The sequence below is a fragment of the Maniola hyperantus genome, chromosome Z, assembly GCF_902806685.2.
Source record: "Maniola hyperantus chromosome Z, iAphHyp1.2, whole genome shotgun sequence".
NCBI classification, from domain to species: Eukaryota; Metazoa; Arthropoda; class Insecta; order Lepidoptera; family Nymphalidae; genus Maniola; species Maniola hyperantus.
The window spans coordinates 10,380,779-10,399,036 of NC_048564.1; the positions used below are offsets into that span (position 1 = coordinate 10,380,779).

Below are 18,258 nucleotides of genomic sequence, written 5' to 3' on the forward strand. Positions count from 1 at the left end.
GGATTGTGTTTTTCTATCTACACCGAAATCTCCGAGCTTTCTGTACGGATTTTTTTAATCGATAGAGAAACTTTGTGACATGTCCCATAAAAAATTAGATCTAAGTATATATAAAAATGAATCGCTACTTGTGTTGCTGATGGCAAATCTCGAAAACAGCTGAACCAATTTCGCTAATTCTTTTCTCATAATATTCCTTGAAGTACGGGGATGGTTCTTACGAAGAAAAATTTTAAAAAAATCCTGAAAAAGAATCGACTGTTAGCCAGTCTCGCCAGGGCAGCTAGTATCTACTAAATGTTTTGCCCACAACTTCATCCGCGTGGATATTGGTTTTAAACAAATCTTGCGGAAAACTTTGATTATCCGGGAAAAATAGTGTCCTATCAGGGTATAAGCTACTAGCTTATATTTCGTGTTTTACCCCTTTTGAATTTTCAAAAATCCTTTCTTAGGTGTCTTCTTTCTGCTATATTAACGATACTCACGGTTCAGTCATAGTGGCGCGAAGGAAAGGAGCTACAAACATCTAAACTTTCACATTTTTATTATGTACCCAATTTATATATAAGGCTGTATAGTGAAAGCTGAGTGAAAAATCGCGGCAAATTTAAAAAATGTAGGTCGTGCATCCGTGGCGCATCCCCATGTATTGGAATAAGAGTATTTGATACTTTATTTTTTTACTGAACTGAAACAAATCAGTAAAAAAAAAATTACTTACGATAGTAAAATTTTCATTTGAAAAGAGTTGTAAATCAAACTAGATCCAATTTTATCGACGGAAAATCCTTACTAATATTATAAATGCGAAAGTGTGTCTGTCTGTCTGCTAGCCTTTCACAGCCCATCCGTTCAACCGATTTGTACGAAACTTGTTACAGCGATAGCTTGCATCCCGGGGAAGGACATAGGCTACTTTTTATCCCGGAAAATCAAAGAGTTCCCACGGGATTTTTAAAAACCTAAATCCACGCGGACGAAGTCGCGTAATCGAAGCGAAATCCTCTAGTATTTAATAAATCTAAAAAAAAATTGTTTTACAGACCTTTTGTAGCTGTGAGCTCTTGGACACTTCATTTCTTGATAAAGAAAACGTAAGTTTTGAACAAAGTGGTTTTGGGTCGATAAAATTGAGTATACTTTCACCATCTCATATTCACTTTATGAAGACATCATGTCATCATCGTCATCATCATCAACCGATAAACCGATAGACGTCCACTGCTGGACATAAGTCTCTTGTTGGGAGTTCCACACGCCACGGTCTTGCGCCGCCTGAATCCAGCGGCTCCCTGCGACTCGTCTGATGTCGTCCGTCCACCTAGAGGGGGGTCTTCCAACACTGCGTCTTCCGGAGCGAGGTCGCCATTCCAGCACCTTGGGACCCCAACGTCTATCAGTTTTACGAACCCGCTTCGCTACCCGTTGAGCTATGTCGGTTACTCGAATTCTCCTACGGATCTCCTCATTTCTGATTTGATCACGTTGAGAAACTCCAAGCATAGCTCTCTCCATCGCCCGCTGAGATATGAAGACATGATGTATGTATAATGGATTAATTTTATTAATGTGTAATGAAGAAAGCCAGATAATATCCACTTGAAATAGGTTGGTATACAAAACAGCAATATGTATTAATATTATTTTATTTTCCATAACACAATTATTATTGAACAATATTGTTAGTGTAGGTGTTCTATTGTACACACGACACAATTCTCTTAACACTAAAATGGTTCTAAACATATTGCTATCCCTTTCATAGTGTTTGAATTGGTGCGGAAATGGATGACATTAGATTTAGACTTGTCAATTTAGCTTTGAGATAGTGTGGCTAATTCCTTTGTACACAATCACTAAACTAAACTAAAATATCACGTCTAAATCTATTGCTATCCCTTTCATAATGTTGCTTGCGGAAAAGGAAAGCATTAGATTTAGACCTGCTAATTTAGTTTAGTTTAGAGATTGTGTACTAGAGAATCGGCCCCAGTACCTATGTAACAGAATTGGCAGTAAATATTGGGGCCGATTCTCTTGCACAATCTCTAAACTAAACTAAATTAACAGGTCTAAATCTAGTGCTATCCTTTTCGGCAAGCAACATTATGAAGCGGATAGCAATAGATTTAGACGCGTCATTTTAGTTTAATTTAGAGATTGTGTACAACGGAATTAGCCACAATTATCAAGGTAAATTTAATTTGAATAAATAATTTATTTCCTGATAGATACTTGTATCCAGCTGTCGCCACACCGTACTTTACGCGTTCGGTCGCTTTTTGACGACAGCGGTTCTTTTTGACGACCAAATGACCTTTATAGGCTGGCGAATAGAAATAAAGATATTTAAAAAACGTTAACTGTTTTAGGAACCCTCATAAAAAATTCCATGCCTTAAATATTATTAAACATAAATATTTAGAATAATAATTAGGTACCTGTAATTTGATTAAAATATATTTAATAATATAATATTTAACGTCTACTAAAGCTAAGAATATTTTCATTCCAATTTAAATATTTTTCCCATTTCTTAAATAATTGTTAGATGTAAGAAAGTAGTGTATTGTGTGCATACATGCATAAATAATGTATAGTTTCGTCCCAGACAAGTGTTTAGATTTGTCGCGTCACAAAGGTCCAAAATGATTAATCGGTTGGTTGAGGGCAGATTAAGGACGCTGCGGAGTAATTAAGAAAGATGGAACCTAACCAAAAGCCCCGTCACGTTAACAGAGAAAGAAGAAAAAGACAGAAAGTCATGCTCAAAGTAAGATAATAATAGATGGCACTGCGAGGAACACGTTAAAGTTATGAAAAAATAAACCGGCCAAGTATTAGTCAGACTTGGTGAAAGTTATTTTTATTTCATTTCCGAGGGACACGTACCTATAATTATTTATATGATAACATTATTCGACCGCCTCAAAACAAAATTAAAATCTAGATTACGAAACGATCTTGTAGTTCAACGGCAAGTGTCTTATGGATTTGATAACTTTGGCTTTAATAAGCTTTAATTGTTATTGAGTTCAACTGAAACTTGACATTTTTACAGAAATTATAGAGACCATTGAGCTCATAATATTAGCACCGACTATTACTCTACCGCCGTTTAAATTGTAATGTAAATGTAAATTATTCTTTCTTAACGATATTGGTTTTAATACATGCTTCATAGATGTTCGGTTCGCAAGTGCAGTCTGTAAAAACTGTGTTTCCATTGTGTATATTTAACACCAGAAAAAAAGGAAAATTTATTATAAGGCTACTCCAAACTTTTTGTTTGCTCATAGCAAAATACATAAAAATAATAATGATATAGATTATCTTTGCAAGCATTCGCTCTACAGTAGTGGCTTTTGCAGCAAAGTAAAAGTTTGTTGTTGCATACAATTACACAAAAATCTTACAGTATTAGTATTCGAAGTACCTATAATATTATGCAATAACACGGTTGTATGCAACCATGTGTTCACAAAATGTCTTAGAAAAAAATATTTATGTACAATTATATATTATAATATACAGATCATGATAACATTTATAAAACTTTAAATACTATGTTGTTAAATCTACAGGATGTTTGATATCCCAGTATTTTCCCATTAATTTTTTTTGTAACAATATTACCATCTATTAACTCAAAGTTGCAGTAACATAAGATATGCGTTATCAAACATCCTCAATTTTATATGAATTATGGAATCGTTCTTTCGTTGCGTCCAATAGACAATACGCTTAAAATTAATTGACACAGTCTCAGATTATTCAACTTTACTAGCATCAGCAATCAACATTTGTGATGATTAAGTATTGGATATTGTAGACAAATTACTGTTTTGCCAGTCCCAATGCTATGATGGTAACCAAAGACTTTGGCTAAGTAATAAAGAGTTTATCGATCCTTAGAAAATGTTTATTAATTCAATGTACAAACCGTCCCAGATATACACCATATGGTGATAAGAAAATTCATTGTTTTGTAATGCTTCATGCTGAATATTGAAACGTATCGTCATACTTAAGAGAAGCATACGGCCTCGTTTACGGAGACGCGGGGCCTCGCGCGTTGCGATGGGCGGCGCAGCCCGCACAGAATTTAAACATATGGCGTTGTATGAGTGCGTTTACGGAGAAGCAGTTTTATACGCGTTTGTTTGAGATGGAGCGTTTTTTGCGGCCGAGCCCGCGGATGGCATCGACGCGTCCCACGCGGCGTTCATCGTGGCGGCGCACGCAGCGGCAATTCTCGATGAAGCGATGCCCGCAGCGGAACCTTTTGCTAGTCTTTATTTGGAAATCGCACAACGCAGACGCGCCCGCCGCGTGCAACGCCGCGGGCACAGCGGCGGGCACCGCCACTCTTCCCGCCTCGCATCTCTATGAACAACATCGTATATTGCCATATGTTTGTGATTACGCGTGCGATGCTAAGTGCCGCCTCACCGTAAACAAAAAAAACGTACGACGCGCCGCGAGACGCCACGACACACGCGACGCGCAACGCCCCGCGTCTCCGTAAATGAGGCCTAAGAGTGTTCCAAAAGCAAAATGCCTGTTTTTTGAAATTAATTGTATGGTCAAAATTGACAGATATCAGACACCAATACTAAGCGCTTCAGTATTAAGCACGAATCTATACTAAATTGTGAAAGGTCCGCTATCCGGCTTTAGTATAGATTCGTGGTATTAAGATACCGTATTCGACCGAAAGTAGAATTAAAAATGTTCGTGTAGGTACGCAATTTTTGTATTCTTAATTCGTATCATGTTTGTGTATTCTTATGTTAAGTAGTAAAGTAATAATTTTTTTATAAACTAGTTTTTAAAAAACAAACAATTCATATTTATTTGCACTTAATCTCAGGTAAAAATTTCGTAATTTGTATAAAAAGTATTTGGCATTCAACTTGTTTACAATCAGGAAATCGCATAAGGCTGCAAGTAAGAGCCGCAAGTGTAGTATAAGTATAAGTCGTGCCGATAAAGAAACAAATCGACAAATCGAAAACCTCGGCATTTACACTCAATACCTCTGTTATATGGTGTGTGAGTGAAACAAAATGATTAGCACGATTTCGATTCGATTCGTTTATTCTGAGCTATACAAGCGCGAGGAATGCCTGCAATGTCGAGGGTAACGTTTAGGTCGCAAAATGTTTGAGTAAGGGGTCACGCCAGTTTAAACGCTCTACAAAAAAATGCATTACGGGCACCTCTTGCGGATCTCGCTCCACCTGCTAGTCGTTTATTGGTATGCGATGACCTTTGTAAATTCATTTTAATAGTAATAAATTGTGTTTATATGAAAAATATGGATTTCTGGTTTTGAAGGAGATACTCTGTAAAAGCATTGATCGGTGCAATCGCCTGCAGAGACATTTGGCCGTTGGGTGGCCAGGACAAGTTGGGACCGAAAACGACTGCCAAATTGCCAACTGTCATTTTATTGATACAGCTTCTGTCTTGAACCTGCGAAACAGCGTATGTTACGGCACTTACATATTTTAGGGTTCCGTATCTCCTGAGAAAAAACGAACCCTTATAGGATCACTTCGTTGTCTGTCGCATCTATCAAGACTTCCAGGGGAATCAAAACCTATAAGGAACTTCCTGTCGACCTAGAGTCATGAAATTTAGCAAGTAGTAATATATTATAACGATGTTGTAAGTGTATTTTGCCAGACAGCTCGTGAAGTACCAGCGAAACTTTACAGGGAAAAGGGTGTACATTGTGCTATATTTTGAACAATTCATACAAATATTATAAATGCGAAAGTAGGGAGGATTTAATAAAATCTCCTATACCCCTTCTAAGTTAACCCGCTTTCATCTTTGACTGCATCATCAGTTGTCACCTCTCCAGGTGACATTGCAGTCAAGGCCTAACTTGTATCTAAATTTTAAAAAAATCTTACCTGCCATAGGAATTGAAAAATGTATTTCAACAGTTTATAGTTATCAAGTGGTAACCTTTCCAAAATTATCAATTTCACTTGTCGCGGCTTCTCCTCGTTCGCCCAAGCTGCGAACAAAAGTAGCGGTGAAAAGACACTCAATCCGAAGGTTCAAATATGTTCAAATAAAATCGTACTTTTCTACAACTAGGGAAAGTCCCTGTAATGCTATTCACACCAGTTCTCGGTTTGGAAGCGATTTTTGTCCGAGTTAATTGTTTTAATTTTATTATTTGAAAACATGGCTACCTGTGGTGACGGCATAAGCGGAAAACGCTTGGGTACAAAAACAGCAATCGTAACGTTGCTCGTCAGGAATTAGACGTGTACACTTATAATCGACTAGCTGACACGGCTCGGCGTTGATCCAGTGGAATTTTTAAAAATCAGTGAGGGGTTATCATTCCAAAAAAAGATGTGCCTATGTAATAAAAAGAACCTTATGTCAAAAATTCAAGGATCTAACTAACAGCGGCTTAGGCTCTTTGTTGTTAAATCAGTCAGTCAGGAGGTCTTTTTACATTATGTGTAGATTTAAAAAAACTTACTATGAAATTGCAGTATATCTTCGTAAATGTCAGAAGTCAACAATGGCTCCTCCAAGTCCCTAAGGAAAGTCTTCAAAAGCACAGCAGCATTGTGGGGGTCATCCCTGAACGATATAGGCTCGCCTTTGTTGCAAGCTCTCTGTAGTTCCTTGATCACCGAAATCTTTGCCGATCTCCGGAATAATCCTTCGGTTTCAAGCGCTGGCGATCACAATAATTAATTTTGTACTAATTGGGATGGTAGTCAAATCAGCAATTTATTATCAATACGTCAAAATGTTTTACGTAAACATTTGTTTGACAAATGTGACATTATTTGCAACTTACCCTCGGGTCGCGAAAGAAACTCGACGCATTGCCTGACCACAGGCGGTATAGAGTCTATCATGTTAGAATTATTCGCTTTGATGAACTGTAACGAAACACCGAACTGTTGTGTTGAAGGCGGAGCAAGACTTGGCTTCCGAGCGACTTCGGCGTCGTTTTGATCTCGTGATTTAAGTGAAAGTTCGGCCATCTGCCGGGCCATATTAGTAGCTCTGGGGTTTTTAGCTAACAGGCGCTTATCGTACCTTAAAGAAAATACACGTGTATTTTTAACTCACATGTCAGGTTACCGTCTGTAGTCGAAGATCAGTAATTAGAAAACTTCCTTTGTTAAAAGTACGGTAGCCATAGGTACAGCCGTGTTAACAAGAGCGGGCATGCACAACACATACACATTGCGCTTGTGTAGTATCTATAAATAAGCGCAAGTGTCATGAAAGTCTTTATCTTCTTGCACGGGGACCATGCTTGTGAACGTAACAGAGAAAGTTATTGTTTTGTTTTTCACTATCTTTTTGAAATACTGCGTTTTTAAATCAGACAATCGATAACAATTATTTATTTTGAGGCTAAATCATTTTTTTTCAAGAAAGCATTTCATCATATTAAATGTTTTCTGAAAAAAATTGGATCTAGCACAACATTAAGAGGATAACCTCCGGAAATAGTGTCTAGTCTGTGGCAGTCGCCACAATTAAAAGCAGATGGCGCTCCTCACTCGTACGAAGGAAATATATCTGCAATCATACATCACTTGGATACCAACCCAAGCTTTGACTACTCACACAGCTCTCAGTAGATGGCAGCATGGGTAGCATCCTCGAAAGTGAAAGGAGAACACGCAAACCTGAATCGCACTACCGGAGTTTTCTGTAATCTGTACTATATATAGAAGCTTGAAGACAACCGTCGGCCCAGCTGGCGCTACCGAGCAAGATCAACCACTCGGTGGGAGATCTCCCTTTGGTACGGACGAGCTTACATGCCCCTCCCGTACATGTCTAATGTTTTTTGCTATTTCATGTATCACAATAAAAATAGTGATTGAAGTAATCTTTTTATAAAGGATTTAGAATTAAGTTTATGCAGAGATACATTATTAATAACGTAGAAATGATATTTAACTCAAAAAGTCGCGGCACGCAGCGCACCGAAAACAGCTTGGCTGCAACCTCGTCAAAATTTGATGAAACGATTTTTTCAAAACATGCTGTATAATAAATTTCGTTCGTTTGAATATTGTGAACGTTCCAGGTCTTGGTGACCAACATATAAGTAGAGTACTAAGTACACAATATCAAGACGTGTGTGGAAACATGCTACTTTCATCCGTCATCATCATACTTTAACAATATAATTCAAAATTTGATAATAAAGTTTTGCTAAATTAAGCAGTATTTTTAAACATACTAAAGACATTTGAAATCTAAATATATAAAACAGAAAGGTGACTGACTGACTGACTGATCTATCAACGCACAGCTCAAACTACTGGACGGATAGGGCTGAAATTGGCCATGCAGATAGCTATTATGACGTGGCCATCCGCTAAGAAAGTAGTTTTATATCCCCAAAAATCTTCCATATACCTTTCACCAAATCTCATCTAGGAAATCAAGCCCCAATTATGCGTATATGTGCAAAATTTAACGAAATATCAAAAAAGATACCTGGCATCGATATATTTCATGACTCAGCTACTGCATTCAAAAAAAGCTCTTATCATTTTACGGTGGGTTCATCTCCTAAGTAACTTAGTTATTTGTTTAGTTAAGTAGTTAGTTAAGTTCTTTTTATTTGTCTAGATATTTTGCAAATGCTGTGTACACATTTTATAGATACATTTATCAACCTGTGTTTGTTTATAAGTGTCGTAGTTTGTGTTAAATTAATGTATTGTGTGTGTTCCTAATAAATAAAATAAGAAAGGATTTTTGAAAATTCTTCCCCTAAGGGGGTGAAATAGGGGTTTGAAATTAGTGTAGTCCACGCGGACGAAGTCGCGAGCATAAGCTAGTTATTATATAAGAAGAAATGTAAATTTGTATAATAAGTAAATAACTTGAAAAATAGAAAAGCATGCAAGAGTAACTTTAAATGAATTATTTCATTCCTCTTGTGCAGGATTATTGTGTAATAGTTATAAGCAATTTTGTATTTTTAGAATAATATTTAGTAAATAAAGAAAATTACATTTATTTATATGAATTATAAAATTATTTGTATTTAAATTATTTAAATAAACTATTAATAAAATTAAATCTAAAAAAAAAACAACATTAAATTAAAACTAAAATAAATTAAATTAAATCTAAAACCTCATCGAGACCACCGCAGCGAGGCATTGTACCCAAGATGCTGGCAGCATTACCCCTTTGGATGGCCAAACTAATTCTTTGACCAAGGTAGCTGCCAGCTCTCGGGTCCCCGGTTGACTCGATAACTCTTTTCGCAATTTCTTCAAAAAGAGCTCGAGCCCCCGGGCCCCACGGCCCCAAGGTCTCCACACCAAAAGGCACGAATACGAAGCTCCCATCGAGGTTTTCATATTTGCGCCTCTTGGCCTGTTCGGCGCTGATGGCCGCTGCACCCGCCATAGAGGAGGTCGCCTGAATGTGGGATGCAGCTAAAGTGTCTACACAAGTTGCATCCCAAACAAGCGACCTGCCCATCTTCCACGGTACGAGCATTGTGTAATTAAAATTAACTTGTTTGAAATGTGTTAACAGTTACAAATGTTCTATAAAATCACGAAAATAGTTCAATGCCTGCATACAATTTGGAATTAATATTCGTTAAGACACGTTAATCGTTCGTGATGTAAATTCATAATTTATTTTTCAGTACTTACTCGGACACTTCTTCAGGAATGAATAGTTTTTCAAGATCCAAGTGTTGTTGCAGTTCATGCAAATAATTTACGTACATGACTTTCTTTCCAAATTTAACACTTATGGCTGGTCTTAACATTTGCCATACGATTCGTATCAAGTTTGTAGGGTGCACTAAGTAGAGTGCCTTGAGATTCTTTTTATATTTTCTGTCAAAGGCTTTGTAAGCCTTCCACAGCCAAGATAAAGGTGGCTTGTTTTTACTAGTTAAACCATAATGGAAATAAACCACACTATAGTCTTGTTCAACAAATGTGTCCAGAGTAAACATGAGATATCTGAAACAAAGAGTTACACAATTTTAGCATAGTGAGTGATATTTTATTAAGTAAAAACAAAAAGCTCTAATTATAATGTACTGCTGAACGAATTTTGTCAACGGCATTCAATTTCAACGGAAACTAACTAACTATGAGGAATAACAATAGTGCAAAATCGTACACGCAAACACAGGTGCACTCGTTATTGGGCTTGCTGCTAGACTGACAAGTCAGTTATGGCATGCCTGGCTCACTGGTCACGAGACCCAAGAAATACACCTATGGCAACTGCCCCTTTGATGGCTCTCACGTAAGTATTATCTCATAAGAGAGAGAGATTTAAGAGATAAGAGTATACGCGATAGAGAGACATTTGTTAATTTTTAGGCCGCAGCACTATGCGAGGTGAATTGCACTATATTGCGTCATAACAAGAGTCGTTATTTATTTAAATCCGTCTGATCTGAATCGTCTCCACCTGGAATAATAAGATGTTGTAGAAGTATAATAAAAAAAGAAGAAAAAGATGCAAAGAGAGAGAAAAAGAAAAAGACAAGAGAATTCTACTTATTTACCTTAAGAATCTGTCCGGGTGGAGGTCCTTACTGGGTGGCAAGTAACAAGCTGATATTATGATTATGCGGCGACCGATTTCATCGTCGCCTACAACTTCCACGCAACCTGTGCCCGCAAGTTCAGCGAAGTTATCATAATCCAGGGAATCTGAAATCTACGTTAGAAATGTACACTTTTCATTGGTATCTACTTATAGGACTAATAAATTGTTAACACTGAATTCTATGTCAGGTAATAGAAATGGTATAATATAATTTTATTAATACTGGGACTGTGTGTCGCGTATATATTTATACTATACCTATCTACACGCATAAATAAATAAATACAGTAGCCGTCAAGAAATGTTGTACATCAACCTTTAGAATGAGATTTCAGGTTTGTAGAGAGAGCATTGTCTCTGTCACTCATACCTATGTGACATTTTGTCGGTCTCAACCATAGAGACAACGCTCTACGAAACCGCAATTTTTTTCTAAAGATTGATGTGCAGTATTTCTTACCGGCTACTGTAATCCAAAGCGTCGTAAATTAAATCGGAACAATTTAGCCATAGTCTACGGCACTGGCCATGTGCGGATTGGTGGACAGTAATTAGTAAGACCGTGACGTGTGGAGGTCCCTACAAGAGATAGTATGTCCAGCAGTGGACGTCTATTGGTTGATGATGATGATGATGAATTAGTAAGTAATAAGTATGAATTATACCTCTGCATATACTTCCGGTGCTCCAGCGAGTGCCTCCTCAAAGTTCTCTTCAATAGTACCATCGCTAACAGATCGTTTTAGGGCATCGTCCTCTGGGTCTAAAAGCCAATTCGAATAAATATACAGGAAATATGAAAACCGTGGATACAATCATTTTCTCAATACATTAGATCAACATCATCACTGAGCCATCACAGGTCAACATCATCGACTGAGCACGGGTCTCCTCTCAGAATGAGAAGGGTTAGGCCATAGTCTACCACGCTGGCCAAATGCAGATTAGCAGACTACCCACACTGTTGAGAGCATTATGGCAAACTCTCAGGCATGCAGATTTTCTCAGAATGTTTTCATAGACAGTTAAAACTTAAGCAAATGCGTTACTTATTTGTTTAAAATAACATAATATACATAACTTCGAAAAGTTATAGGTGCGTGCCCGCGATCGAACCCTGGACCTCCCAATCAGGAGGTTGACGTCTTAACCTAGTCTATAGCTGCTCAATCTCAATGCATACATAATATATTACAAGAGACATTTTAAATCTTAAAACTGGTATTGACCCTAATTTCTCTACACTTTCTTTCACTATTTCGTGCAAAGTTTAGTGATAACTAGCTTATGCTCGCGACTTCGTCCGCGTGGACTACACAAATTTCAAACGCTTATTTCACCCCCTTAGGGGTTGAATTTTCAAAAATCCTTTCTTAGCGGATGCCTACATCATAATAGCTATCTGCATGCCAAAATTCAGCCCGATCCGTCCAGTAGTTTGAACTGTGCGTTGATAGATCAGTCAGTCAATCCTTTTATATATATATTCAGATTCAGATTCAGAAGATTTAGTATTTTTTGTTGTGCTCCAAATGTTCGACAGTTAAATTTAATTGATAAAATATAATAATATGAGTAGTCCCTGCTGCCCCTGGGACCCATAAATTCATATTTTTACTGAATGTTTCCGTTATTTTATTTTTGTATTTGCTGGTATTCTATTTTTTGTTAACATTTAAAAAATTATGATTTTAATGAGATTTGTAAATAAATGATTGATCTCATTTGAAAAATAAAGATGGGTGCTTCATTCGAATTTTCATAAGGAATTTTTGCCCCCCACAAGCAATAAATTAGGTACAGATTGAGATATTAAACGCGCATTTCATTTAATATTTTTGATCAATACATTGAATGGATGCTTAGTTAGATTGTAATGCACATTTTGATCCAACACTGGAATATTATGTTCAACAAAAGACAATTTTATTGTTAGGTATTTAAATACTACCTAATTGAGTAATTTTTTATTAAATTGTGCTGTATTAAAACAGTATAAATTTGAATTATCAATTAATACCATTTTCAAGATCATAAAATCTTCAGATCATTTGCATATTACCAGGTGGTCAAAGAAGAGTTACCATTAGGCTCAGTTTGTATCTAAGCAGAGCAGAGAGATGTGCCCAGTTGACCAATAAGATATTTAAAAGATAGTGAGATAGTTTTTCTCGTCATCTTTAACAATCTGATTGGTCAACTGAACAGCGCTCTGCTAAATTGGACACCGGGCCTTAAGCGAGGTTTAGACTAGCAAGAACTTCTTGTAAGTTATTCCGCAAGTACTTGCAGAATTGTTTACACTACGAGCAATATTGTACATGTACATACATTTGTGACTTGCGGCAAGTCCAGCAAATTACAAAACTTGCGGAAGTGAGCTTGACGTGATTGTTTACACGGTAGAAATAGCTTGCGGAAGTCAACTTCTGCAAGTTTTGTTGCTAATCTAAACCTCGCTTTAAAGTTAAATTTGAGCAATTTGAAAAATTAGGCTACACAACGTCCATGGTTCCGGTTAAGGGTCAAATTATAATCAAAAGTTACAAAACCCTGACATGTGAAGCCAAAACTTGTTTTGTTGTTGTTAAATATGATTAAATAACACCAAAAAAACAGTTATAACTGTTTTATTTAAAATTTTATGTGGATAATGTTAGCAGTAGCAGTTTAGTAAAGCCATTCAAAGACTGCCAAGTGATCATAGTGGGCAGTTCATTTTTAAAAATCAAATACACTCTACACTCATTTACCTTAATTTAATATGAAACCAGAATGTTGATTTTTCTACTACTGCCTAATATCCCACACAATAAATGTGGATATTGCCTGGTAATTAAATTAGTCTTTAAAAAATCTCTTACATTGAAATTTTGATGTGCTCTAGAAACGAAGATAGCGTTTTTGTAAATGTGCTAAATGCCATTATTTTAAGTTTTATACCACAAATTACCAAATGCTAGTTATAGCAATTTTTAAATTGTAATTTCTATATGAAATCCAATTTTTATTATTATTATTATTTAATATCACTTAATGAAGCAGCAATGTAGAACCAACCAATGTCAAATGTAGAATTAGACACTGAGTTAGCAAATCACTCCGCTGAAGAAAAAATTTGACACACCCCTTTGAGTTAAATTATTATGAGGTTTTCAAAGAGTTTTTCCGAAAAATGTTATTAGCAAAGTAATAATGGCAGTTTCAACTTTCAGGTAAGTCGAGTTTGCCAATCTCTAACTCCTAAATTACTACATTGAAAAATCCAAAACAATCTAGAATAGTAGCACATTGTATGAAGTTATTAGCAAAATTATTACAACTTTGGATTGTGGACGAAATTGGGTCTCACAACGGTAAACTAAAAGTTACTGGCAATAGATTCATAGTCAACGAAAATACCTAATGTGTATTAGGTATTTTATTATATTATTTTATTTTATTTTCGGGAACTCATACCTTCGTGAGTGACGCTCACGGATCCAGACGCTGGCTGGACCACTGTATAACCACCAAGTCCGCTCTATCGTCTATTGTAAATGTTTACGTTAAATATGACGTATTTTGGTCAGACCATTATCCATTAGTAATAGAGTGTAATTTAGATTCGATTAAGCCGAAAGTAACTTTAAACATGAAATCAGTAGATAACAAAATTCTTTGGGGAGATCGAAAACCTGAACAGATAGAATCGTACAGTAAGCTGTGTAACGAGAGACTGGGTCTTATCGAACTTCCCAATGATAACTGTTGTTCCCAATATATCTGTACAACTGCGGATCACACTATGTTTATTGACAAGCTATACAGCGATATTGTTGTGATCTTAACGGGAGCCGCTTCTGAGTGTAGTAGTGTCAGCAGGGGCGGGGGGAAGCGTCCTGTGGTTGGGTGGAACAGATATGTACTCGGCGCTCATAGGGAGGCTAGGTCTGCGTTTTTGATGTGGATATGGTATGGTAAACCCATTAGAGGTCATGTATTTGAGGAAATGCAAAGGAGCCGCAGTATTTTTAAGTCACGGCTAAAATGGTGTCAAAACCATAGCGAGCAAATACGAATGGATATCTTAGCTTCACATCACTCAAAGCAGGACTTCCGAAATTTCTGGAAAGCCACGAACAAATCAAATGGTAGGCCTGGTCTTCCAGTGAGCGTTGAAGGCATTAGTGACCATGGGCTTGTAGCTGACTTGTTTAAAGATCATTTTACAGTAAAATCACCATTGGGGTCATCACGGTCAGGGGGGGGTCGGGAGACGTGTGGTCGGGAGATTGGTGTCCGATTTACAGCCAATGACGTTAACAAGGTTATTACTTCTATGTCGCGCGGCAAATCTCCCGGCCATGACGGTCTCAGCATAGAACACCTGAAACACGCTGGTCCCCATCTTCCCCGGGTGCTAGCGATATTTTATAATATGTGCATAGGACATTCGTACTTGCCTGTAGCACTGATGAAAACCGTGGTGGTACCAATCGTGAAAAATAAAACTGGGGACATCTGTGACAAGTCTAACTACAGGCCGATTTCCCTTGCTACAGTTGTTGCTAAAGTACTTGACGGTTTGCTTAATACACAATTGGATACGTTCATTAAGCTGCATGACAACCAGTTTGGTTTCAGACCTGGTTTATCTACAGAGTCAGCCATATTGTGTCTTAAGCAAACTGTCCGGTACTATACGGAAAAACGTACCCCCGTCTACGCATGTTTTCTCGATCTGTCCAAGGCATTTGACCTGGTGAATTACGACATCCTGTGGCAAAAACTGAAAGATACTGGAATGCCCGATGAAATTAACAGGATCTTCAAATTTTGGTATGAAAACCAGGTCAATGTCGTGCGATGGTCGGAAAGCTTTTCTAGGCCTTATAGGTTGGAGTGTGGCGTGAGGCAGGGGGGCTTAACCTCGCCTAAGCTTTTCAACCTCTACGTCAATGCGCTGATAGAGGCACTTAGCAGTACGCGTGTCGGATGTCATATTGATGGAGCGTGTCTCAATAACATTAGTTATGCAGACGACATGGTGTTGCTGAGTGCGTCTGTCTGTGGTATCACGAAACTGTTGGGCATTTGTGAGACCTATGCCCACAGTCACGGCTTGACCTACAATGTCAAGAAGAGTGAATGCATGGTCTTTCAGGCCAGGGGAAAAACACTTCCTCCCACTGTACCACCTATAAAGTTGTATGAGACTCCACTAAAGAGAGTGGAGCAGTTTAAATACCTGGGGCATGTTATATCCTCTGACCTGAAAGACGATGCAGATATAGAGAGAGAACGCAGGGCGTTGTCTGTTAGGGCGAACATGATCGTCCGCAGGTTTGCTCGTTGTTCTGTAGCCGTCAAAATCACTCTTTTCAGAGCATATTGCACCTCCTTCTACACGAGCAGCCTGTGGATCGATTACACGCAAAAGCAGTACAATGCCCTGCGTGTACAATATAATAATGCATTCAGGATGCTGATGGGGCTGCCCAGATTCTGCAGCGCGTCAGGGATGTTCGCCGAGGCGCATGTAGACTGTTTTTATACTACTATGCGAAAGCGGTGCACATCCCTGTTGCGTAGAGTCCGGTCCAGCCCCAATGGCCTCCTGAAGGTATTTTCTGACAGGATCGACTGCCAGTACTTGAATCACTGTTGTATGATTCACGTGCTGGCAAATCGATCCTGTCCTAATTTAAATAGTTATAGATTTTTTACTAACAAATAGGTTTAAGTTTCGTGTAATTACTAACAATAATATTAATAATTACTAACAATTAGGTTTAAGTTTCGTGTAATTACTAACACCAATATGATCCTTGTTGGTCGAAATAAAAACATTTTATTTTATTTATTTATTTATTATTTATTTATTATATTGTATTCATCTTGGGATGAATTTTAGTTAGAGAAAAATCATAACCAAGAGAAAAAAATACCTAACTGTAGATTCTCCTATCTATAATCAAGCTTTTCAAATAGCGATAAATAATTAATCAAGTGCCTATAATAAAGCTGACCACCGATAGATATAAAGAATGCTTAAAAATAAATCTAACTTGAAAACAAACTACTCACTTAGAAAAGTAGGAGCAGCCATCAGCTCTGAATCATCGAACTCTAATCTCGGTTCATAATCGTGATATTCCGAGAGACTTGTGTTTGGATCCTCGGCCTCCAAAGTACTTCCGTGGAAAACTATAATAAAAAATGAATTTAGCAAAACAGCCTCCAAATGCGAAAAATATATTATATGTATCCATTTGTTTTGAATAATTACGTCGAAAAGCCCTTAAAGGACCAGGCTTAGGCTGATATTCTCGTTCCATTTGTGAAATGTAAGCACTGAAAATTGATCTTCAAAATAGTTTTCAGTTTTCTACTTGTATTGTCCTGTCTTTTTCTTCTAAGTTCTAGTTATTAGTTTTCTTCTTTATAAGTACTTTAAACGTAGAAGTAATTCTTCTATTGTTTGTTCATCGTAACTTGACGCGTGAAAATATGTTGGCACCATTGCAAATCACACAATAATAAGCCCTAACCAGAGACATGCTATCTAAACAAGATTGTGCACTGAGACGCCAAAAACGAGCCTATTGAGATAGCACTAAATTGGAGTGTGTCCTTTTCCATTAGGGTGACAACACGATTTGATAATGTAAGACAATTGAAGGATTGTATGAGAGTAGGAGAGGATGAATAATCATGACAACCCATCGCCGGCTCACTACTGAGCACGGGTCATTCTCATAATGAAAAAGGTTCAGGTCATAGTCTGCCACGCTGGCCCAGTTCATACACCTCACACCATTGAGAACATTATGGAGAACTCTCAGGCATGCAGGTTTCCTCACGATGTTTTCCTGTACCGTTAAAGCAAGTGATATTTAGTTGCTTAATATGCACACACCTAACTCCGAAAAGTTGCGTGCCTGAGATCGAACCCCCGATCTCCTGAATAGAAGGCCGACGTCTTAACCACTTGGCTATCATTAGGATATTTTGTACATGGACTTAGAAACTAGGTCCATGCACGTATATTAATTTTGTTCTTTGGGTTTACTTAAAAACTGTACTAGGTACTTATCAGGAATTTCTACAATACGGGATCTGTCCCCATAACAATAATGGGCGATATACAAAAATTAAAGACAGAACAAAGTTTTGTATATTATTTTATTACTTAATTATCACGTTTTTGTAGACTCACTTTTTATTGATTTTGTATTTGCTTGACAAGAAACTTACTTTTGGAAAAATTGATGGTACAGCGTCTTTTTTTTTTTAAAGTGCATAGGAATCCGTAGCAAAATCTTCCGCCTTAAAATGGATTCCGCATACTGCCGAATATTTGACAATATTTCCCGGTACGACAGCGATCCATACTTTTTAAACTAAATGATATTTTAACTACATTATAAAATAAAGATAACTGTATGAAAATTACTGCGAAAACAAAAAGTTTTCCTGTTGTTTGTAATTAAATAAACAATGATTAAGAACTTTGTGAGCTGCATCATAATTCATACCATAGAAAATATTTTTTAATGCTGGCAATCCATTAGTAGTTATCCATTTATAGTTTGAAACTTTGTCTCTGACTTTGAAGTCTAGAATGAGACAAAGAATTTCTTTGTTTCATTCTAAATGCTTCCT

The 18,258-nt window shown here is 37.2% G+C and overlaps 1 protein-coding gene across 1 annotated transcript; it reads right to left on the reverse strand.

Annotated features, from left to right (window-relative positions):
- Positions 1-1,639: 1,639 nt before the first annotated feature.
- LOC117995623 (rho GTPase-activating protein 8-like) lies at positions 1,640-17,337 on the reverse strand. The gene is made up of 9 exons (XM_034983612.2): positions 16,883-17,337; positions 16,681-16,800; positions 11,277-11,374; positions 10,568-10,722; positions 9,693-10,010; positions 6,842-7,086; positions 6,515-6,715; positions 5,928-6,034; positions 1,640-5,481 (listed from the first exon to the last, which is right to left on the reverse strand). The coding sequence occupies exons 1-9, from the start codon at positions 16,929-16,931 to the stop codon at positions 5,311-5,313; spliced, it is 1,464 nt and encodes a 487-aa protein (XP_034839503.1). The 5' UTR covers positions 16,932-17,337; the 3' UTR covers positions 1,640-5,310.
- Between the last annotated feature and the right edge of the window lie 921 nt (positions 17,338-18,258).

Excerpts from the sequence above, each read along its gene's own strand:
- LOC117995623 (XM_034983612.2), bottom strand. The coding sequence starts at position 16,931 with ATGGAACGAGAATATCAGCCTAAGCCTGGTCCTTTAAGGGCTTTTCGA. Across the intron at positions 10,723-11,276 it reads CACCGGAAGTATATGCAGAG|ATTTCAGATTCCCTGGATTA; the intron begins GTATAATTCATA and ends TTTCTAACGTAG. Across the intron at positions 6,035-6,514 it reads AGATATACTGCAATTTCATA|CTTGGGCGAACGAGGAGAAG; the intron begins GTAAGTTTTTTT and ends TTTTGTTCGCAG.